General features: G+C 39.7%; 3 protein-coding genes across 13 annotated transcripts in view; 1 reads left to right on the forward strand and 2 right to left on the reverse strand.

Moving 5' to 3' along the window:
* Clhc1 (clathrin heavy chain linker domain containing 1) overlaps positions 1-13,613 on the reverse strand; it is an 81,707-nt gene extending 68,094 nt beyond the window's left edge. For 4 of the 8 annotated variants that reach the window (XM_004668954.2, XM_045148448.1, XM_045148452.1 and 1 more), the window contains exons 1-3: positions 13,534-13,613; positions 12,634-12,894; positions 10,607-10,794 (exon numbers count right to left, since the gene is read on the reverse strand). In XM_004668954.2, the coding sequence (XP_004669011.2) occupies positions 10,607-10,794; positions 12,634-12,894; positions 13,534-13,608 (524 nt within the window). In that variant the 5' untranslated portion in view covers positions 13,609-13,613. Of the gene's footprint in view, positions 1-10,606; positions 10,795-12,633; positions 12,895-13,317; positions 13,403-13,448 lie in introns of all 8 variants that reach the window. The other 4 variants (XM_045148451.1, XM_045148450.1, XM_045148449.1 and 1 more) reach the window with 4 other exon arrangements.
* A 331-nt stretch (positions 13,614-13,944) lies between these two features.
* On the forward strand, positions 13,945-15,968 carry Rps27a (ribosomal protein S27a). Its single transcript, XM_004668955.2, has 6 exons — positions 13,945-13,972; positions 14,071-14,133; positions 14,446-14,500; positions 14,981-15,066; positions 15,194-15,325; positions 15,786-15,968. Exons 2-6 carry the CDS (start codon positions 14,086-14,088, stop codon positions 15,933-15,935), a joined length of 471 nt encoding a protein of 156 aa, XP_004669012.1. The 5' UTR covers positions 13,945-13,972; positions 14,071-14,085; the 3' UTR covers positions 15,936-15,968.
* A 503-nt stretch (positions 15,969-16,471) lies between these two features.
* The window catches only part of Mtif2 (mitochondrial translational initiation factor 2), a 55,227-nt gene continuing 47,977 nt past the window's right edge, over positions 16,472-23,721 (reverse strand). For all 4 annotated transcript variants that reach the window (XM_045147487.1, XM_045147486.1, XM_045147488.1 and 1 more), the window contains 4 exons: positions 22,843-22,983; positions 19,778-19,942; positions 17,307-17,447; positions 16,472-16,881 (listed from right to left, as the gene is read on the reverse strand). In XM_045147487.1, coding sequence (XP_045003422.1) covers positions 16,709-16,881; positions 17,307-17,447; positions 19,778-19,942; positions 22,843-22,983 — 620 coding nt within the window. In that variant the 3' untranslated portion in view covers positions 16,472-16,708. The remainder of the gene's footprint in view (positions 16,882-17,306; positions 17,448-19,777; positions 19,943-22,842; positions 22,984-23,721) is intronic.

Below are 23,721 nucleotides of genomic sequence, written 5' to 3' on the forward strand. Positions count from 1 at the left end.
TTGCTAAGATTTGTAAAGAGGCAACCTACAGAATGGGAGAAATTCTTCGCCAGCTATACATCTGACAGAGGATTAATAAGCAGGATATACAAAAACTCAAATAGTTAAATAAGAAATCAAATAACCCAATTCCAAAATGGGCTTTAGAACTAAATAAAGAGTTCTCAAAAAAAAAAAAAAAAAGAAAAGAAATACATCCAGGTCAGCCTGGGCTAGAGTGAGACCCTACCTCGAAAAAAAAAAAAAGAAAGAAATACAAGCGGACATGGTGGTGCACACCTTTAATCCCAGCACTCAGAAGGCAGAGGTAGGAGGATTGCTGTGAGTTCGAGGCCACTCTGAAACTCCAGAGTAAATTCCAGATCAGCCTGGGCTAGAGTGAGACCCTACCTTGAAAAACTTAAAAAAAAAAAAATTATAGATCCCATATGAACATCTTAAAAAATGTTGTAGCCTAGTGTAGTGGCACATGCCTTTGATCCCAGCACTCAGGAGGCAGAGGTACAAGGATTGCAATGAGTTCAAGGCCACCTTGAGACTACACTAGGTCAGCCTGGGCTAGAGTGAAATCCTACATCAAAAAAAATAAATAAATAAATAAAATAATTTAAAAAAAGTTCTACATCCCTAGCCATCATGGAAATGCAAATTAAAAATACTTTGAGTTTCCATCTCACTCCTGTCAGAATTGCTACTGTCATGAAAACAACTGACAATAAATGCTGGCAAGGGTGGAGGACAAGAGTAACCCTTCTACAGTGTTGGTGGGAATGCATCTGGTAATGCCACTGTGGAAATCAGTGTGGAGGTTCCTGAGACAGCTAAAAATAAATTTACCATATGAACCAGCTATACCACTCCTAGGCATATGTGGTAGTTTGAATAGATGGTCTCCAATATATTCAGAGTTTTATTAGTTTTTAATTTGCATCTGCAGCCACCTGGCTGGAGGCAGTGTCACTGGACAGATCTTAAGGTGTGGTGATGGGTTTAACTTTCAATCTAAACATATGCAAAGTGTGCCTAGCTGAAGTTCCTGAAGTTTGCTGTGCAGTGTGGCTTTTAGGCTTGCACTTCTCTCTGTGGGTTTGGTCCTGTGAAAGCAGGCCACTTTCTTCTGCCATTATGGAGCTTCTCCTGGATATGTAAGCTTCAATAAATATCCCTTCCTCCATAACTGTGCCTGGTCTAGAAGTTCATCTCAGTGAACCTGAAACTGTCTGCTACAAAAGTTGGTACTGAGGACAGGCTAAGATGAACCTGACCATGGAGATGTTGGTGTTTTGGAACTTTTGTTTTTGAGGAATGGGCATGTACTTGGTGCTTACAACTGTAGATGCTTTCTGGAGTGGTAAGCCAAGTTTTATGAACTATTCTGATGAGAGTTTGAAAATGCTAAGTGCAGACAGTACTGAACTTCGAGGCGTGGCTTATGAATGTTCTAAGGGGGAAGGAAAGACTGCAGAGAACTTTGTTGGAACTGGGCTATTGGCATAAGGGTTGGCTGCATTCTGCTGCCCAGGCCCAGAGAGTTTAATCAAAGTTAAGTTTGTAATGGACTGATGTGCTTGGCTAAAGATAATTGGACTGAGAGATTTAAGATTTTTAAGCTAGAAATTTTTAAGCAAGTTAAAATACAGGCACTGAGACTGGTCTTGAGTTACTGAACCTGCCATTTTCAAACACATTAGCAATCTTAAGGAAGATGGCCCAACTGCTTTACATTAAAACAACAAAACGGATGCCTGAGGAAAGACTATCATATAGAAATGCAAACTCTTTTGTAGTTGACTGGAGAAGGAACCTGCTTTTCAAGGTTATGATTTATTTCATCCCTGAATTAAGAATATGGCTGTGTCCTGTACACCTGATATTGGTTTCAGAAGCATACCAGGACTATTCAAGGGCTACTATAGAGTGCACTGTTGGCCTAGGATGGAAGTGTTCCCTGGCTACTCTGCCCAGCTGGAGAGATGGAATTGGAAAATCTGGAAACTGTCAATCTCTGGTTATATTGAACTTGAATTGCAGAATTTTGATGTTTGTTCAGTGGTGGTTGAGTCTGTATTGTTTGTTTTTCCTTTGCTATGCATTATATTGTAACGGTCAGAGAATCGCTGAGGAAAGACCCCACAAATAGTATGTAAAAGCAACAAGCATTTATTCTGCAGAATCAGCCAGCATGGGGTGGGGGAGGGGTCAACCATTCATACAAAATGGTGACCCTGAGAGGAGCTCGCAGTCTCCTTTTAAGCACAGCTATAGGAATTTTGGCTGGCTTAGTTTTTTCTAACATGATTGGCTAATTAGAACAGCAACTATACCTGCATTCTTTTGATTGGTCCTAAGGTTTTGGTGGGATAGGTCTAGGGGAATTCCCGGTGTGTTAGGTAATCTTTAAAATGATTGGCTAGGCAAGAAGCAGTTACAGTTGTGCATCTCTGATTGGTTGGGGCAGAAGGCACGAAAGAGGCATGCCCAGGGACTGACTCAGCCTCTGGATAGCTATCTTCCCAGTCACCTGTCAGGGCAGGCCCTTTCTAGAAGTCCTGCCTGCCTCTCCAGGAAACTTAGGCCTAATTAGAGTGACACCTTACAGAAGCCTGTCATGGTATCAGTTTGGTCCCTTCAATACCAGTTGAAACACCAAACACGGTGGTGGTGGGTGACTTTAACACCCCACTCTCATCAATTGACAGGTCATCCAGGGAAAGAATAAACAGAGAGGCATCTGGACTAAATGAGGTCATAGAAGATATGGACATAACAGATATATACAGGACATTTCATCCAAAGGCTGCAGAATATACATTCTTTTCAGCAGCACATGGAACATTCTCTAAAATAGACCATATATTAGGACACAAAGCATATCTTAACAAATTCAGGAAAATTGAAATAATTCCTTGCATTCTATCTGACCACAATGGAATTAAACTACAAATCAGTAGCAAGAAAGGCTATAGAGCATACACAAAATCATGGAAGCTAAACAATACACTACTAAATGATGAGTGGGTCAATGAAGAAATCAAAATGGAAATCAAAAAATTTATAGAGTCAAATGATAATGAGAACACAACATACCAAAATCTCTGGGACACAATGAAGGCAGTTCTAAGAGGTAAATTTATAGCCTTAAGTGCCTATATTAAGAAATTAGAAAGGTCGCAAGTAAACGACCTAATGCTTCGCCTTAAAGCCTTGGAAAAAGAAGAACAAGGCAAACCAAAAAGTAGTAGACGGGAAGAAATAATAAAGATTAGGGCAGAAATTAATGAAATAGAAACAAAAAGAACAATCCAAAGAATTAATGAAACAAAGAGTTGGTTCTTTGAAAGGATAAACAAGATTGATAAACCCTTAGCAAATCTGACCAAAAGAAAGAGAGAAGAGACACAAATTAATAAAATCAGAGATGAACAAGGTAACATCACAACAGATTCCAGAGAAATTCAAAAAATTATAGGGACATACTATAAAAGCATATACTCCACAAAGTATGAAAATCTGAAAGAAATGGATGATTTCCTTGATCTATATGACCTACCTAAATTAAATCAAAATGAGATTAATCACTTAAATAGACCTATAACAAACATGGAGATCCGAGCAGTTATCAATAATCTCCCAACTAAAAAAAGCCCAGGCCCGGATGGATTCACTGCTGAATTTTACCAGACTTTTAAGGAAGAGCTAACACCATTGCCCCGTAAGCTTTTCCAGGAAATAGAAAAAGAAGGAATCCTACCAAACTCCTTCTATGAGGCCAGCATCACCCTGATACCAAAACCAGGCAAAGATAGAACAAAAAAAGAAAATTACAGACCAATCTCCCTCATGAACATAGATGCAAAAATTCTCAACAAAATATTGGCAAACAGAATACAAGAGTATATCAAAAAGATCATTCACCATGACCAAGTAGGCTTTATCCCAGAGATGCAGGGATGGTTCAACATACGCAAATCTATAAATGTAATACATTACATAAATGGGTTGAAGGACAAAAATCACATGATCATCTCATTAGATGCAGAGAAAGCATTTGACAAAATCCAACATCCCTTCATGATAAAAGTCCTACAGAGACTGGGAATAGAAGGAACATATCTCAATATAATAAAGGCTATTTATGACAAGCCTACAGCCAACATATTACTAAATGGGGAAAAACTGGAAGCTTTTCCACTAAAATCAGGAACAAGACAAGGGTGTCCATTGTCCCCACTTTTATTTAATATAGTTTTGGAAGTCTTAGCCATAGCAATAAGGCAAGAGACACACATAAAAGGGATACAAATTGGAAAGGAAGAAATCAAGCTATCATTATTTGCAGATGACATGATTCTATACATAAAGGACCCTAAAGACTCTACTAGCAAGCTGTTAGAGCTAATCAAAACCTACAGCAATGTAGCAGGATACAAAATAAATACACAGAAATCAGTAGCCTTCATATATGCTAACAACAAACACACAGAGGATGAAATCAGAGAATCACTCCCATTCACAATTGCATCAAAAAAAATAAAATACCTTGGAATAAACCTAACTAAGGAAGTAAAGAATCTATACAATGAGAACTTTAAGACACTCAAGCGAGAAATTGCAGAAGACACTAGAAAGTGGAGAAACATCCCTTGTTCCTGGCTTGGAAGAATCAATATCGTGAAAATGGCAATCTTACCTAAAGCAATCTACACATTTAATGCAATCCCTATCAAAATTCCAAAGGCTTTCTTCATGGAAATAGAAAAAACAATCCAAAAATTCATTTGGAATCATAAAAAACCTCGAATATCTAAAATAATACTGAGCAACAAAAAAGAGGCTGGTGGTATCACCATACCTGATTTTAACCTATACTACAGAGCCATAGTAACAAAAACAGCATGGTACTGGCACAAAAACAGACATGTAGATCAATGGAACAGAATAGAGGACCCAGATGTAAGCCCAAGTAGCTATAGCCACCTGATATTCGATAAAAATGCCAAAAATACTCATTGGAGAAGAGACAGCCTCTTCAGCAAATGGTGTTTTGAAAACTGGATAAATATCTGCAGAAGGATGAAAATAGATTCTTCTCTCTCGCCATGCACAAGAATTAAGTCCAAATGGATTAAAGACCTTAACATCAGACCGGAAACTTTGAAACTGCTAGAGGAAAAAGTAGGGGAAACCCTCCAACATATTGGTCTTGGCAAAGACTTTCTAAATACAACCCCAATTGCTCAGGCAATAAAACCACAGATTAACCACTGGGACCTAATGAAATTACAAAGATTTTGCACCGCAAAGGACACAGTGAAAAAAGCAAAGAGGCAACCTACAGAATGGGAAAAAATCTTCACCAGCTATATATCTGATAAAGGATTAATATCTAGGATATACAAAGAACTCAAAAAGTTAACTAATAAGGAATCAAACAGGCCAATCAAAAAATGGGCTAAGGAGCTAAATAGAGAGTTCTCAAAGGAAGAAATACGAATGGCATATAAGCACCTAAAAAAATGTTCTACGTCACTAGTCATCAGGGAAATGCAGATTAAAACTACATTGAGATTCCATCTCACTCCTGTCAGATTGGCCACCATCATGAAAACAAATGATCATAAATGTTGGCGGGGATGTGGAAAAAAAGGAACCCTTCTGCACTGCTGGTGGGAATGCAATCTGGTCCAGCCATTGTGGAAAACAGTGTGGAGGTTCCTAAAGCAGCTAGAGATTGATCTACCATATGACCCAGCTATAGCACTCCTAGGCATATATCCAAAGGATTCATCTCATTTCCTTAGAAGTACATGCTCAACCATGTTTATTGCTGCTCAATTTATAATAGCTGGGAAATGGAACCAGCCTAGATGTCCCTCAACAGATGAGTGGATAATGAAGATGTGGTACATTTATACAATGGAGTTCTACTCAGCGGTAAAGAAAAATGAAGTTATGAAATTTGCAGAAAAATGGATGGACCTGGAAAGTATTATACTAAGTCAGGTAACCCAGGCCCAGAAAGCCAAGCGCCACATGTTCTCCCTCATATGGGGATCCTAGCTACAGATGACTGGGCTTCTGTGTGAGAATGAAAATACTTAGTAGCAGAGGCCAGTAAGTTGAAAAGGAGACATAAAGGGTGGAGAAAGGAAGGGAGGAGGATACTTAATAGGTTGATATTGTATATATGTAATTACAATGATTGTAATGGGGAGGTAATATGATTGAGAATGGAATTTCAAACGGGAAAGTGTGGAGGTGGGGAGGGAGGGAATTACCATGGGATATATTTTATAATCATGGAAAATGTTAATAAAAATTTAAAAAAAAAAAAAAATTTTTTAATGGAGTTTTACTGGTAAAAAAAAAAAAAAAAAAGAAAAAAAATTGAGGGGCTGAAGAGATGGTGTTATCTGTGACCTTATATGTTGGAAGTATTTAACTAGTTTGATTTTACAGAGCTCACTATCTTAAATTGGACTGAATACTATTTATAATGTGTGATGGTTATGAATCTATTGGAAGCTGGGGGCAGAATGTGGTAGTTTGAATACATGGCCCCCAACATATTCAGTGTTTTATTAGTCTGTAGTTTGCATCTGCCACCACCTGGCTGTAGGCAGTGTCACTTGGCAGATCTTAAGGTGTGGTGGTGGGTGTCAGACTTCAATCTAAAGATATGCAGTGTGCCAAGCTTGCCTGTGAAACCTGAGGACCTTGGTTTGAGGCTCCATTCCCCAGGACCCACGTTAGCCAGATGCACAAAGGGGTGCACATGTCTGTAGTTTGTTTGCAGTGGTTGGAGGCCCTGGTGCACCCATTCTCTCTCTCTGTCTCACTCTTTCTTTTTCTGTCTGTCACTCTCAAATAAATAAGAATTTAAAAAAATAAAGGGAATAGAAAGAGAGGAAGCGGGAACTTAATAGGATGGTATTCTATATATGTAAGTAGAAAAACAGATTAATGGGAATGAAAAAGCCTAAGTGAGGTCAGGGAAAAAGATTGAATAAAGAAAGGTGAAGGGAGGGGTAATTAAAATCTAAGAGGGTATAAATAAGTCACATGGAAACCTACTTCTTTGGACAATGCAACACCCAGAAGCCATAGATTGTTACTAGAAAATTTTCAGGCCGGGCTTGGTGGCTCACGCCTTTAATCCCAGCACTCGGGAGGCAGAGGTCGGAGGATTGCCATGAGTTTGAGGCCACCCTGAGACTACATAATGAATTCCAGGTCAGCCTGAACTAGGGTGAAACCCTACCTCAAAATAATAATAATAATAATAATAACAATAATAATAATTTTCAGTGCCAGGGATGGGATACCTTCCAGTGAGTTGTATGCCAGGGAGGTCCCTGCTACCCCCAAAACATTACAGGCCATTGCCAAGGCTCTTGATTTCCCTCAGAAAAGATGGTAAGACCATATTGCTTAAGAATCCACATACTTCGTCTCCAAGTCACTGAGAAATCCTGTTGGAGCTGAACTGAAAATCTCCTCCGTGTAGTGACAAGACATGTGGAAAAAGCTACAGTGCATGCAGATCAAGGGGAGAGAGAAATTTGGCCTGCCAGGTCAAATGAGCCAAGGCGTGCAATAGTGGCATATCTGTTATGGGGGAAACCAATCACTCTAATTAGATTGGAAGCCTGATACTAAGAACCTATGATGGGGTAGTCACAAGCCCTCGGGGTATAATGTCTGATGGTGTCTGGGTAAATGTATATAGTATGCCCACCATTGGTAAGCACTTCTCTTAATGTTCACACTCACATTAATGCCACTCTCACTTTTGATTAGAGAAGCTTCTCTTCTCAGATGGTGGTGACTTTGGGATGACTCAGAAGGCACTTTTGTGTTGAGTAGTGACAGAAGAGTGCTCAGCACTGGACTATACCACACCTTCCAGGGCTCAGGACCCATTGTGGAAGAGCTGGCAGAAAGAATATAAGAGCCAAAAGGATTATAGGACTCCTTACAACACACTCCTCCAAAAACAAAATGGCATGGATATCCATGACCTCACATTGCCTTACACTACGTACAAGACCATCATAATGTAGGAGAAAAAGATGATGACATAAAAATAAAAGAAAGACTGATTGAGAGGGGAAGGGGTATGATTAAGAGTGGAGTGTCAGGGCTGAAGAGATGGCTTAGTGGTTAAGGCATTTGCTTACAAAGCCAAAGCCTCCTGGTTCGATTCTCCAGGACCCACATATGCCAGATGCACAAGGGGATGCATGCATCTGGAGTTCATTTTCAGTGGCTGGAGGACCTGGTATGCCCATTCTCTCTCTCTCTCTCTCCTTCTTTCTCTCTCTCAAATAAATAAATGAAATATATATTTTGAAAGGTGTGGAGTTTTAAAGGGGAAAGTGGGGGGGGGAGGAGGGGATTACCATGGGTTATTGTCTTTAATTATGGAAGTTGTCAATAAAAGAGTAAATTTTAAAAAAAGTAAACACATTTTCAAAATAATTGAAAGCAGGGACTAAAACTGGTTGCTTGTACATAGATATTAAGCAGTACTATTCACAATATCCAGAGATGAACACAACCCAAGAGTGTATCAATACATGAATGCTGACAAGCAAAATGTAGTGCATACATACAATGGAACTAGGGGCTGGAGAGATGGCTTATCAGTTAAGGTGCTTGCCTGTGAAGGCTAACAACCCTGGTTTGATTCCCCCTGTCAGCCAGATGCACAATGTGGTGCATGTGTCTATAATTTGTTTGCAGTGGCTGGAGGCCCTAATGTGCCCATTCTGCCTCTTCCTTTCTCTCTCCCTTTCTCTCAAATAAATATTTTTTAAAAACTGAAAATATAAAACTACAAGTATTTTTGCTAGGCACAGAGGCTCATACCTATAATCCTAGCACTTAGGAGGTTGAGACAGGAGTACTGCTGAGTTTGAGGCCAGCCTGAGCTATATAGTGAGTTCCAGGTCAGCATGGTATACAGAGTAAGACCCTAGCTGTAAAAAAAAAAAAAAAAAACAGTAGTGGGGGAAGCACTTTATTCTTTTTATAGGTTACTTACCCTTATGCATCACAAGTGCTGTACTTCAGAAACAAACCATGAAACTGTACTATCAAATTTTCCAAGCACCAGGAATCTTCTAAGCACCAGGCATGGTGCTGCACACCTTTAATCCCAGCACTTAGGAGGACCACCATGAGTTTGAGGCCACCGTGAGACTACAGAGTGAATTCCAGGTCAGCCTAGGCTAGAGTGAAACCCTACCTCAAAAAAACAAAATATAAAATTAAAAAACTCATCATCCAAGCAAGAAGTTACCTGGAGTAACTACTTGCACCTCTCTTTTATGTAACTACAATGTGCCCTCATGATACTAATTGCTTTTGGGCTGGAGTGGCTAAGGCAGTTGCCTACGAATCCTAAAGACCAATGTTCAATTAACCAGTACCCATATAAAGCCTAATACACAAGGTGGCGTGTGTGTTTGGAGTTCGTTTACAGTGGCTCAAGGCCCTAGAGCACCCGTTCTCTCTCATAAATAAGTAAATAAATTTTTTTAATTGATTATTTTGAAGAGGGATGTGGTAACACAACCTTTAATCCCAACACTTGGGAGGCAAAGGTAGGAGAATTGCCTTGAGTTTGAGGCCAGCCTAGGAATACAGAGTGAGTTCCAGGTCAACATGAGCTATGGGCTAGAGTGGGACTGCACCTTGGAAAAAAAACAGCAGGGGGTGTTGGTGCATACCTTTAACCCCAGCATTTAGAAGGCAGGGGTAGCACTCGACCTCAAAAAACAGAAACAAAGACAAAACAAACAAACAAAACCAACTATTGTTTTACCTTGAAATATATAAAAAATACAATTGGTAGATGTGGGCGACATAAAAATATAGCTTTAAAATAAAAACAAAATTAAAAGTGAGCCTGGTATAATACTTTAATCCTACATGTAGAAGGAGGATCTTTTTTTTTTTTTTTTTTTTTTTTTTGGTTTTTTGAGGTAGGGTCTCACTCTAGCCCAGGCTGACCTGGAATTCACTATGTAGTCTCAGGGTGGCCTCGAACTCATGACAATCCTCCTACCTCTGCCTCCCGAGTGCTGGGATTAAAGGCATGTGCCACCACACCCGGCTAAAGAGGTAGGGTTTCACTCTAGGCCAGACTGACCTGGAACTCGCTATGTAGTCTCAGAGTGGCCTCAAACTCATGGTGATCCTCCTACCTCTGCCTCCAGAGTCCTGGGATCAAAGGCGTGCACCACCACACCCGGCCAAGCAGGATCTTGAGTTCAAGGCCAGCCTGTGTATCATAATGAGTTCAAGGCCAGTTTAATCTAAATATTGAGCTGACTATGGTGATGCATACGTTTTTTATCCTAGCACTTGGGAGGCAGAGACAGAAGAGCTGCTATGAGTTCAAGGCCATCCTGGGACTACAGAGTGAGTTCCAGGTCAGCCTAGACTACAGTGAAACCCTGCCTTGATAAAACAAACCAGAGCAAATAAAATATAAAAGTGAAATTAAAAAAACTGAGAACCTCCAGTTACTTACCATAACTGGCATTATAACTAAGAAACAGTTATGATTTCTGGGCTCGTTCATTACACTTATACTCACTTTGTTTCAAGTTGGGTTGCTCTTTTCTGGTAATATACCAAAGCTGTGGGCTCTGCTGCCAAAACTTTGAGTTTTCCATGCAGATAAAATGCAGTTCTTCGGCCTTCTTTTATTGTCTCAATAAAGGCATCATATTCTCTCTTGATTGAAGTAAGAATGGATTTGTATGCAGTGGCATACTCTATTATCTGAAATATGATTTTTTTTTCATCTATAGTACTGAACTTTTTTCTAGAAGACTATGAGTCAAGAGTCTTTCAAATAGGTTGTTTTTCAAATAAAACATGATTATGTGGGGGTGGGGAGGGAGGGAATTACCATGGGATATTTTTTAATAATCATGGAAAATGTTAATAAAAATTGAAAATTTAAAAAAAAAAAGAAGAGGAGGAGGAGGAGAAGGGTTGGAGACATTGCTCAGTGGTTATAGCCTATTGACCCGGTTTTGATTCCCCAGTACCCACATACAGCTAAACGCACAAAGAGGTGCGTGCATCTGGAGTTTGTTTGCAGTGGCTGGACATCCCTGGGGTGCCCATTCTCTCTCTCTCGTTCTTTTCTCTCAAGCTCACTCTGCTTGCAACTAAATAAATAAAATATTTTAAAACAATCAAAAAAAAACATGATTAATAATTAGAAATCTAAAAATTTTTAATCAGTACACTCAACATTATTAGGCATTAAAAGATAGTGGCTGAGCCGGGCGTGGTGGCGCACACCTTTAATCCCAGCACTTGGGAGGCAGAGGTAGGAGGATCGCCATGAGTTCAAGGCCACCCTGAGACTACAGAGTTAATTCCAGGTCAGCCTGGACCAGAGTGAGACCCTACCTCGAAAAACAAAACAAAAAAAAAAAAAAAAAAAAAAAAAAAAAAGATAGTTGCGTTTGTGATTCATTAGTACTGCAATCAAATATAAGAAAGAAAAAGGCCATTTTCATTATACTTCCTGTGAATTCACACCATATAATGTAGATTAAAACTAGTGGGATGGAGGGATGGCTTAACAGTTAAGGCATTTGCCTGTAAAGCCAAAAGACCCAGGTTTGATTCCCCAGGACCCACATTAGCCAAAGGCACAAGGGGGCGCATATCTGGAGTTTGTTTGCAGTGGCTGGAGGCCCTGGGATGCCCATTCTCTCCCTCTCTCCCCCTCTTTCTCTGATAAATTTTTTAAAAAAAAACATTTAAAAACTAGTAACATGTCTATTTTTCTCAACTGTATAACTTCTAACTATAGATATTCTCTTATTCCCTCCAAATGTAGTCTCTAAACTTCATTTAGACCTTATTGCTCTAAACTCATGCTTACCTGTTTTCGCAACCTTTCAGTTCCTAGTGGTTAACCAAAACTATGAGTTCCTAATCACATTTCTAGTCTCAACACATCAAATGCAACTGTGAAAAATCCTCATCTCTATATATTTATAATTTCCAGTGGTGTTTAAGCAAAGAATGTATCAGGAAGGATAAGAAAAGAATATATAGGGGAAAAAAAAGTAGGGCCCCACAAAGAAAGGTCTGAAATAGAAGAGCCTGACGTTCTCCCTATACTCTCCTTTACTACTGTTCCTTTTCTCTTAAACTTGCATATGCATTATTTATACAAAAGCAAACCATTAAAATTTAAATAAGTTAAAAAACAAAACCAGTCATGGTGGAGCACACCTTTAATGTCAGCACTTAGGAGGCAGAAGTAGTAGAAGGATTGCCATGAGTTCAAGGCCACCTTGAGACTACATAGTCAATTTCAGGTCAGCATGAAATTAGAGTGAAAATTAGAGTGAAACCCTACCTGGAAAAAAAAAAGAGCCTACTAAACTAATGAAACTATTATTAACAAGTAGTATAAATTCAGCATTGCACTGTCCCCATTTGTTCTTTTCTTACAAATTGGATGAGTGAACTTTTCAAAACTGGCAAAAAGACTGTGATCAATTATGCTATTACTAAGGCTGTAACACACTAGTTAGGACAGCACATTTATAACTTCATGAAAACTTCATTCTCTTAAGAGCATTACAGTACCTTATCGAAAACGTTTCGGTATATGATGTAATACTCATCAACAGGCCCTTTCTCATTACAGCCAACTCTTTTGGTTTCTGTAATTATGTATCTTTGCATACTTTCCAAAAATTCTTTATCACTCCTGCTAATGATAGGAGGGAGAACTGCATATTTGTATATTTCTTGGGCTGACATAAGTCCTAATGTACAAGCTTGTTCACCAGAAAAAAAGCTAAATATTGACGTCCTCTTGAAACAAAGCCAAAAACTTTGATGAGCCTGAAAGAAAAAAAAAAGGCCATCAGTTAATCTAAAGGCTTATATGCTAAACGTGAATTTTTTTTTTTAAAGTATGTTTCAGGAAAAAAAACCAATGGCTATCAAAAATACATATTTCAATCAATGAATTAAAAGGTCTATGCTATACTTTTGGGATAGAAATATCAAATACTAATCAGCTCTTCACTTAATAACCAAGCCGACTCTTCTCATATGTACCGTTGCTTGGTGGATTTTTTTTTTTTTTTCCCTGACGCAGGGTCTCACTCTAGTCAGGCTGACCTGGAATTCACTATGTAGTCTCAGGCTGGCTTGAACTCATCGTGATCCTCCTACCTCTGCCTCCCCAGAGCTGGGATTAACGATTAAAGATAAGCACCACCACGCCCAGCTTATTGGTAAATTTTCATGTTTAACTTTCACCTCCAAAAGCAGGTAAACGCAGCCGGCCATGGCGCACGTCTTCAGTCCTCGGGAGACTACACAGTGAATTCCAGGTCAGCCTAGACTACAAAAACCAATAAGAAAAATGCAGGTAAAGGACATTTTCGTGCCTTACACCCTTCTCCAGCCTTCCATCGCATTTTCGCCACGGTCCCACCTTCTGGGAAGCGATTGTTCTGTCCTTAGGCTCCTCACCTGAATCTCTTCCCCTAACACCGACTCCAGAGCATAGAGACAGTAACTAGGTCGTCCAGAGCGGCAGAACTGCATCTTGGGACAAGTAGTCCTGGCAAGAAGAAAGCAGTGGAAAACTACAACTCCCATAATACACTGTATTCCTTCTTTTTCGCACCCTCAACCGCCCACTTTTAAAGACCCTCATAAGCATGGGAAACCTCTTTTTTTTTTTTTTAACACTTTAAAAGCGCTTTTACGTTATTGATAGCATTTTGAGCGAGCGAGTTAAAGAGAGGAATAACGCTTAGAGATGGGCGGCTCCCCACGCAGCCCGGCACGGGGCCGGACAGCCGCCGTGGCGCAGACAGGCGCGTGCTGCGGCCGCCTGGGGGCGGGCCCTTGGACCGGGAAATCCCGCGCGCCGTCGGTCGCCTTCCTTTCCGATCCGCCATCTGCGGTGCGTGCGTGCTCCGCCCGGGTCTCCGGCTGGAACTTGGATCACCCTTCTCTCTGGTGTCCCAGGTCTAACCCATCTCTTTCTTTTCCCGACTTCAGGTGGCCGCCGCCGAGATGCAGATTTTCGTGAAAACCCTTACGGGGAAGACCATCACGCTCGAGGTACTGGCCGAGGGCCCAGAGGCCCTGGCATGGGTTTCGGGAGCGCTGCCGCCTTCCGAGCCCTAGAAAACGTTCTAAGTTCAAGTTCTGAATCCTGGCCCGGAGCTGATGGGTGGCGAGTGAGCCCCTAGATGGTGGGGCGGGTCTGGGCCTAGTGGTACTGGGCAAGTGGAAAGTTGGCGCCCGCAGTGGTGGGAGACGCGTAGCTTGGGAAGAATTTTGCTCATCGGGAGCATTACTTGGAGGTTGCCTACTGGACCCCCTTTTTAGATTACTATCGGATAGTGAATGTAGTTGTTTTAAAACTCACAGGTTGAACCCTCGGACACTATAGAAAATGTAAAGGCCAAGATCCAGGATAAGGAAGGCAAGTAAAATAACCACCTTCCATGTGGGCGCTCGTGGTAGATCCAGGAAGAGGTCAGATTGACAAACCGAAGTGCTTTTGGAACGAGTTTCTAATGATAATGAAGCTAGGCTACCTAGGTTGGAATTCTTGCAGTACATTTTCCATGTATGAATTTTGACAAATTCTCTAGTCGTTTAATTTTAAAAGTGAAGAGTATTAACATTAAATTTGCTAACACGGGGGCTGGAGAGATGGCTATGTTTAAGGTGCTTGCCAGGGAAGCCAAGGGACCAGGTTCTATTACTTAGTACCCACATAAGCCAGATGCATCTGGGGTTGGATTACAGTGGATGCTGTGGCACACCCATGCTCTTAATGTGCCTTTAAAATTTTGCTGACATGTATAAACACTCGGCTGCTTAACATGTAATACCACTATTGGCAATTTGTAATGCCAGGACATACTCATTCTTTGCTAATCTGTTTTCCCCCCTTTAGGAATTCCTCCTGATCAGCAGAGATTGATCTTTGCTGGAAAGCAACTGGAAGATGGGCGTACTTTGTCTGACTACAATATTCAAAAGGTTAGTTTGAGGGGAAACCAGCTACTTATAAATTTTGTTGTAGGAGGGATAATACTAGATCACCATGTAACATTTGAGAAGCACTGGTATTATTTGAAAATGCATGATGTTGGTTGTTCATAAACAGGAGTCCACCCTTCATCTTGTACTGAGACTTCGTGGTGGTGCTAAAAAAAGGAAGAAGAAGTCTTACACCACTCCCAAGAAAAATAAGCACAAGAGAAAGAAGGTTAAGTTGGCTGTCCTGAAATATTATAAGGTGAGCCACTTTCATGTGTGTGTATGTAGGATATTAGTAAAGTCGTTGGAGTATTTGGAAACAAGTAACTTGTCAGCAACTTAGTGATAATTTGACTTAAACAGCTAATTATCCAAGTGTTTTAGAAAACAGAATTTCAAAGTTCCTGGGTGTAGTCCCCCCCCCCTTGGGGTATATGTATGTACGTGTATATGCATATGGATTTATGTGTAGGATCTATATTTTGCTTCTGTTCCTAGGTAAGCTTCTGAATTTGTGATCTGAATTACGATTTTAAAAGCCCACTTTCAAACTGGGGTTTTGATATGCAAAGACGCTAAGACTTGTCTGCTATGTTATATGTAGTGGAGTGCTTTTTGAATATATAACTACTGGCATTGTGGGGCTAAAATATGAGAGTCACTTAGATGTCAGAACTTGCTTTGTGAAATTATCTCACAGTAAAATTTGTGCTTTACAGGTGGATGAAAATGGTAAAATTAGTCGCCTTCGTCGAGAGTGTCCTTCTGATGAGTGTGGGGCTGGGGTTTTTATGGCCAGCCATTTTGACAGGCATTACTGTGGCAAGTGTTGTCTGACTTACTGCTTCAACAAACCAGAAGACAAATAATTGTGTATGAGTTAATAAAAGTCTCAGACTTAACATTTTAGTTGTTGGGGTTTATTCCACATTCAAATGGCCTTGAAGCAGATTGGTGGTACTGTCGTTTCTTTAGGTAGGTCTGTGATGTGCTATTACTATTGAATTAATTTCCTTTTGTCAATCATGTGACCTAATGGATACCCTGTCGTGGCAACTGCACGGGAAAAGCTTAAATGGCAGGATTTATATTGTTTTAATGTATTTCACTTTCTTGACCTGCACTATAGATATTGTAGGTCAAAATTATGTACCTTGGCGTGATAAAAAGTATTTCTACTTTTTTGACTTCATGGAGGAGAGGCCTCCCTCTACATCCTTGGTCTTGCTTTAAAAGAGCTATGACAAGCCTATTGTGGTGTCACATGCCTTTAATCCCAGAATTTGTGAGGCAGAGGTAGGATTACCATGAGTTGGAAGCCTTGTGAACTCCAGTTCAGCCTGGGCTTACAGCATGAAAAACCCTGCCTTAAAGAACAAGGTGGAAAGCAATAAATAGAGGAAGGTACCTGCATACCACACAATTTTATTTGGGGTAAATTTTTGTGAAGGAGTAGTTACTTAGAGGTGAATGTCTTGAATGAAGCAATGATTGTTATAGAAGCAATCTAGGGAGCATTTGGAGCCAGGTGTGGTACACACTAGGCCTAGGTATTTTTATGTGAGACCAACCTGGGAAGTAGCAAGGCAACTCTGCACCACCAAAAAAAAAAAAAAACATTTATTTTTGGTTTTAATATAGCTTAAAATCCTGGATCCCAAGAAGTCTTAGCTGGAACTTCCTTTTCTTCATAACAAATAACTTCATCTCCCACTTTAAATTCTACATTTTCTTCGTCTAAACTGAGACCACAATCCATTCCGGTTTTGATAACTGAAACATCATCTTTATGGTGCTTAAGTGAGATTAATGAGCCTTTAAAAAAAAAAATTTAAAGGGAAACAAGGTTAGTACTAGTGGTAATTATACAGAAATTGTTAATACCAAAGAGGTTTTCTCATTTTAAAGATAGACTGCAGATTGGGAGTTGTTGACTTCAATGAGAAAATCAAAAGATAACAGGCCAGTCTGGAGATAGAGCTTAGGGAATTTCTTAGCATTGTGTGAGGGACCTGAGTTCAATCCCCAGTAGAGACAGTAAGTAAAAATCATTGGAAAAGATGGAGTAAAGGAGTAGAAAGTGTAGGGGACAGAACAAGAAAGGAGTTTAGAGAAAATCAGACTAAATTCTGGAGGAGTCTTGAAGGGAGCCTACATGAGAATTGACCTGCTAGGATTATGTCAGGGTTTCAGATGACTGGTGATGGGATGACACAGAAATCAATGTTGATGGTGCTTACCCTTCCAAATAACATGCCCATTGCGGATTAGTTTAAACTTCTTTTGTTTTTCTAACTGTCCCTTTTGGACTCTGCAACCAGCCACAGGAACTTTTTTTTTCCCTTCTGTTACAGAGAAGGTAGCTAGTATAGAAGCTTCACCTTAAGGAAGAAAACAGTAACATACAGAAAACATGAAAATGCCTGAGGTAGATCAAGGAAATCAAGTCTTGGCCATCCTGAGACTTCTAGGTCAATTTGGGCTTAAAGCAACAAAAAATCATGAACTCATGCTATATAGAAAGAATAGGCTTTTTTTTTTCTTTCAAGGTAGGGTCTCTAGCTCAGGGTGACCTTGAATTCAACAGCAATCTCCCACCTCTGCCTCCCAATTAGGAGGTTAAAAGCATGCACCACCACGCATAAGCATATGGTGGTGCATGCATCTGGAGTTTATTTGCAGTGGCACACCCATAATCTCTGCCTTTCTCCCTCAAATAGATAAAATAAAATTCTCTGGCTATGTGTGGTGACATCTTTAATCCCAGCATTTAGGAGGCAGAGGTGGGAAGATGTTGTGAATTCAAGGCCACCCTGAGACTACAAAGTGAATTACCGGTCAGCCTGGGCTACAGTGAAACCCTACCTCGAAAAATAATAAAATTCTCCAAAAGGGGGGGGGGAATAAGAAATCTTGAGTTTGAGTTTTCCTATCTGCCTCATAAAAACCTACTAGTGTCAGCTTTCCTACAAAATATTCTCTAGAGTAGACCATATACTATTGCCCAGTTTAAGTCACTTAAAATTTTACAGCTATTAAGGCACTAATTTGGTGGCTCAACTCTGACAACAAAGGTGTTTCCTATGATATTTGGTGTGCCTGTTCACGTGCAGAAGCACTTTGTTTCCCAAATGGCTCTAAGCATGCAAGAATATACTCTTGTATATTATATATACTGGGATCATGTTGGTTGAGCAGGCCATTAAGACAAAATCTATCTAGAACAAAATGCAAAACCAAATCTCATGAGAAAGTATCAGACAAACTCAAGGTATATGAAATTGCTCACCTACATAAAGCCAGGTGTGTTGGCACACTCCAATCCCAGCACTTGAGAGGCAGAGGTAGTGTTACCCTAAATTTCAGGCCAGCCTGGGACATTCCAGGTCAGCCTTGACTAAAGTGAGACCCTACCTCAAAACATGTTCCCCCCCCTCCCAGAGTGTTACAGGATAGATTGAATAATTATTCTAGATTAAATGAGTTTAAAGACAGATGATACCTAAGTCGAACTAATGATCCTGGACTAGAGGAAAAATAGATACTTACAAAGTACATTTTGGGGGCCAAGCTTGGTGGCACATGTCTCTAATCCCAGCTCTTAGGAGGTGGAAGCAGTTCAAGGTCATCTTGATTACATAAATTTGAGGCTATCCTAGATTACATGACACCTTATCTCAAAAACACCACCAAAAAAAAAAAAAAAAAAAAGCTGGAGAGATGGCTTAGCGGTTAAGGTGCTTGCCTGCAAAGCCAAAGGACTCAAGTTTGAATCCCCTGGACACATGTAAGCACAAGCTGGTACATGTGTTTGGAGTTCATTTGCAGTGGCTGAAGTCCCTGGCGCACCCATTCTCTTGCTCTCTTAAGTAAATTAAGTAAAATCCCACCCTAAAATGACAGTGAATTCCAGATCAGCCTGAGCTTGAGTGAGACCCTACCTCAGAAAAAAAAAAATGGAGAGTGGAGTTTCAAAGGAAAAAGTGGGAGGAGAGAGGGAATTACCATGAGAGATTGTTTAAAATTACGGAAGTTGTCAGTTAAAAAATAAAATGGAATGTGGGTTGTGGTTGAGGCATTAGTATTTTATAACCATGTAGTTGTTACTTCCTTAATTTGATCACTGTTAAATAGTTTAAATGAAAATATCTGCATATTTAGAAAATGGTCATTATACTTCATAATTTTTAATAAATTCAAGTGTTAATCTGGCCAAAGGATATACTAAACAGCTAGAATATTTTAAAGTACTTAATATTAAGTATAAAGAAGTTGTAAAGATTTGGCTAGTCATGGCTCATCCATGACATTTTATTTCCATTACTATTAGGTTTTCATGACTAAGCTGGAGGCAGTGGCTTTACTTCTCTTTATATCTTTGAGGCATAAAGGGTGCTCATCATGAATTCTCCCCTTATAGCACCTTTTTTTTTTTTTTTTTTTTTTTTTTTTTTTGAGGTAGGGTCTCACTTTAGCCCAGGCTGACCTGGAATTCACTATGTAGTCTCAGGGTGGCCTTGAACTCATGGCAGTCGTACCTCTGCCTGCTGAGTGCTGGTATTAAAGCCTTGCGCCACCACGCCTGCCCCCCCCCCTTCAATCACATAAACTTTGTATTAGAACAGTCAATATATTGCTCTAAACTCGGGTTGTAGGTGATACATACAGCACTTAATGTAAATGCTAAAAGTCATATTCAATCAGTAGTCACCTATTGGGTATTCTTCCACAAGGTGAGGCAATCTGCTGCTCAGTTCCTCTTGCAAATCTTCTACAAGATGGTAAATGATTTTGTGAAGTTTAATTTTAACTCCTTTTTTTGCAGCTGATTGTTGGATAACATTGCTTGCATCCACATTAAAACCATATATTATACCTGGAGAAATAACATCAATAAAATGCCACATTATAATTATATATATGCATATATATATAATTTTCTTACATATGTGTGTTTCCAAGGTAGGATCTCGCTCTAGCCCAGGCTGACCTGGAACTCATTCTGTAGTATCAGGATGGCCTCAAACTCATGACCATTGTCCTTCCTCTGCCTCCCAAGCGCTGGGATTAAAGGTGTGAGCTGCCATACCCAGTTTATATTTATTTTTTAAGCTGAAACTAAACTTTTATTTCCTCTACATAAATTGTAATAGCCAGTAGATGAGATGAGAAAGTCTGACTTTTCTTAATGAAAACCAGTCAATTTTAAAATAAGGACAATGATTTTATTTTATTTTATTTTACTTGGCTTTTGAAGATAGGGTATCACTCTAGCTCATACCTCTGCCTCCAGAGTGCTGGGATTAAAAGTGTGTGCCACCATGCCCAGCTAGGACAGTGATTTTAAATGTATTCACTTAAGTGTTAAGTGGGCATAATGTATAAGTCAGTATACTAAATAAAATTTTATATACAAAAAGTGACCTGGACTGAAATACCACAAATTTTAGTAACAATTCTATTATCAAATTATAACCTTGCTGTTTGCAATTTATGTGGTTTACACTTAGGTATCTAGCTGTCTAAAAGATGTTCACAGATTGTGGCCAAACTGCCAAAGTTCAAGAATTACTTTAAGAAGCAAAAGAAGATTCATGGAATTGACTATTTTGCCAAAGAATAAATAATGTACTGGTCTGTAAGCACTGAACAGAACAAACAAAAATAAAACATTCTTGCTTTAAAATGAAGGAAGAAAAAAAAAATCAAGGGTTAGAGAGATGGCTCAGCTTACAAAGCCTGATGGACTGGGGTTCAATTCCCCAGTAACCATGTAAAGCCAGATGCAGAGTGGTGCATATATCTGGAGTTTGTATTTACAGTGTCAGGGGGCCCTGGCATGTTCTTTCTTTCTCTCAATTAAATAAGTTAATTTTAAAAAGAAGGAAATCCTTCAATATGTCTGCTTTAAATAGTACAGTGCCAAACAAATACTTAGAATCAGCATTACTAAAAATACCTTTTAAGCTCTGTGTGGTGGTGTATTCCTTTAATCCCAGCACTCAGGAGGAGGGGAGGCAGAGGTAGTAGGATCTCTGAGTTAGAGACCAGCATAGGACTATAGTGTGAGATCCAGGTCATCCTAGGTTAGAATGAGACCCTACCTCAAAAAATAAAATACTTTTTATTGAGTAGATATGACCACTCTAATCAAGTCAGTTTATAAATTACCTTCTGAAATGATTCATTAATCACAACAGTATTGGTGCTTTTCTAGATGGTCAGCTTAAAGTGATAGTCATGAGTCTTTTTGGTGTCTCATAAGTACATATTTACTTGTATGTTAGGGATAGAAGGTATGGGTGTGCTAGGGCTACTTACTGCTGCAAATGAACTCCAGATTCATGTGCCACTGTATGTCTGACTTTATGTGAGTACTGGGGAATTGAACCCAGGCTAGCAGGCTTTTTCAAGCAACTGCCTTCAACTGCTGAGTCATCTCTTCCACCCAAGTTCAACTAATTATGTCAGTCCCCTTACCTTCTGGGCATTTTAAACTAAATGTTTTGAGTCTAAGAAGACATGGCTTATAAAGCTACTAATTAACAAAAATAAGTAGCTAAAAGTAAAGGTGAGAGAAAAGTACTGAGCAGGTTAGTAATAGAGATAAGAGCACTCAAAATTTAAATTAAGGCTAGAGAGACGGCTCACTGATTAAAGGAGCTTACTTGCAAAGGCTGACAGCCCTGGTTTAATTCCCCACTACCCACGTAAAGCCAGATGCACAAAGTGGCACATGCATCAGATGCAGTAGCAGGAGGCCACTATCTGCTTTCTGTCTGTCTCTGTCATTCTCTCTCAAATAAATAATTTTAAATATTTATTTATTTATTTGAAAGAGAGGGAGAGAATGGGCATGCCAGGGCGTCTAGCGACTGCAAACAAACTCCAAATGTTTATGTGCCACCTTGTGCATCTGGCTTATGTAGTTACTGAGGAATCAAACTTCACAGGCAAGTACCTTAACAACTAAGCCATTTCTCCAGCACAAATAAATATTTTTTTAGATTAAATTAAGGGCTGGAGAGATAGCTCAGTGGTTAAGCATTTGCTTGCAAGGCTTAAGGACCCAGGTTCAACTCCCCAGTACCCACGTAAAGCCAAATGCACAAGGTGGTGCATGCATCTGGAGTTCAGTTGCAGTTGCTAGCGGCCCTGGCACACCCATTCTCTCTCTCAAATGAGTAAATAAATAAAAGAATTTTTTAAAAATTAAATTAAGCCAGGCATAGTGGTGTATGCCTTTAATCCAGGCACCTGGGAGAAAGAGGTAGGATTGCCATGAGTTCAAGGCCTCCCTGAGACAATATAGTGAATTCCAGGTAAGCCGGGGTCAAAGTGAGACCCTACTTCAAAAAAAAGTTAATTATGGAAAGATACCTTGAGTGGGGTGTGGAGCTGGGGAGGAAACAGTGATAATGCTTTCAAGAAAAATGAAGGAACACTACTAGATCTTGAAGTAGTTCCCCATGGTTACAGTTAGATGACAAGTGGAGCTGCAGCTGCAATGCTGCACATTCTGTTCAGCCTCAATCTCTAGCTGGGCTGGCTACAGCAGGATGATGCTGACAGGCATGATAAACCAGGAACAAAAGACATAAGTCAAACTGAGTGTAGTGACTCAGGCCTTTAATTCTAGTTCAAGGCCACCCTAAGACTACATAGTGAATTCCAGGTCAGCCTGGGCTAAAAGCAAGACCCTTTACTTCAAAAAAAAGAAAAGAAAAAGATGTAAGTCAGTGGTTCAGTTAAACACACAGGAAACAGAATCCTTACCATCAAATGTTTTAGCAAAGTTGATGTCATTTTCACTAATGTCACCCACTCCAAAATGTACTAATTCTAATTCACATTCATGTGAAGCATCATAAGTATCCATAATGTTCAAAATGGCTTCAATGGAACCATCGACATCACCTACAAATACAGCAAAAGCTTACAATTTCTTAGTGGCAAGAAACATTGACAAAAACACAGTGTTTTAATGGAATTTCAAAGGAGAAAGTGTGGGGGGGGGATTAACATGGGATATTTTTTTATAATCATGGAAAATGCTAATAAAAAATTTAAAAATAATAATAAAAAAAGATTCATGATGAAAAAAAAAAAACAATGTTTTGTTTTGTTTTAATGAGAGAGTAAGAGCAAGCAAGAGAGAATTGACATGACAGAGCCTCCAGCCACTGTAACTGAATACCAGACATGTGCGCCACCTTGTGCATCTGGCTTAAGTGGGATCTGGGGAGTCGAACATGGGTCCTTAGGCTTTGCAGTTAGTGCCTTAACTGCTAACCCATCTCTCCAGCCCGACAATCTGTTTTACTTTTTTTTTTTTTTTTTTTTTTTTTTTTGAGGTAGGGTCTCACTCTGGTCCAAGCTGACCTGGAATTAACTCTGTAGTCTAAGGGTGGACTTGAATTCATGGCGATCCTCCTACCTCTGCCTCCCAAGTGCTGGGATTAAAGGCGTGCACCACCACGCCCGGCTCTGACAATCTGTTTTAAAGGCATGATAGGAATAGAATTTACCACTGAAACCCCCTTTACTTAAGTTTAGTACTATAAATATCTATTAATAGAATATAATAAACTAAATGTACACTTAAAATCAGCAAGAAATATGCTTACTCAGAAAAATAGTCCTCAAACTACTGAA

Source organism: Jaculus jaculus, chromosome 4 (assembly GCF_020740685.1).
Source record: "Jaculus jaculus isolate mJacJac1 chromosome 4, mJacJac1.mat.Y.cur, whole genome shotgun sequence".
Taxonomy (NCBI): Eukaryota; Metazoa; Chordata; class Mammalia; order Rodentia; family Dipodidae; genus Jaculus; species Jaculus jaculus.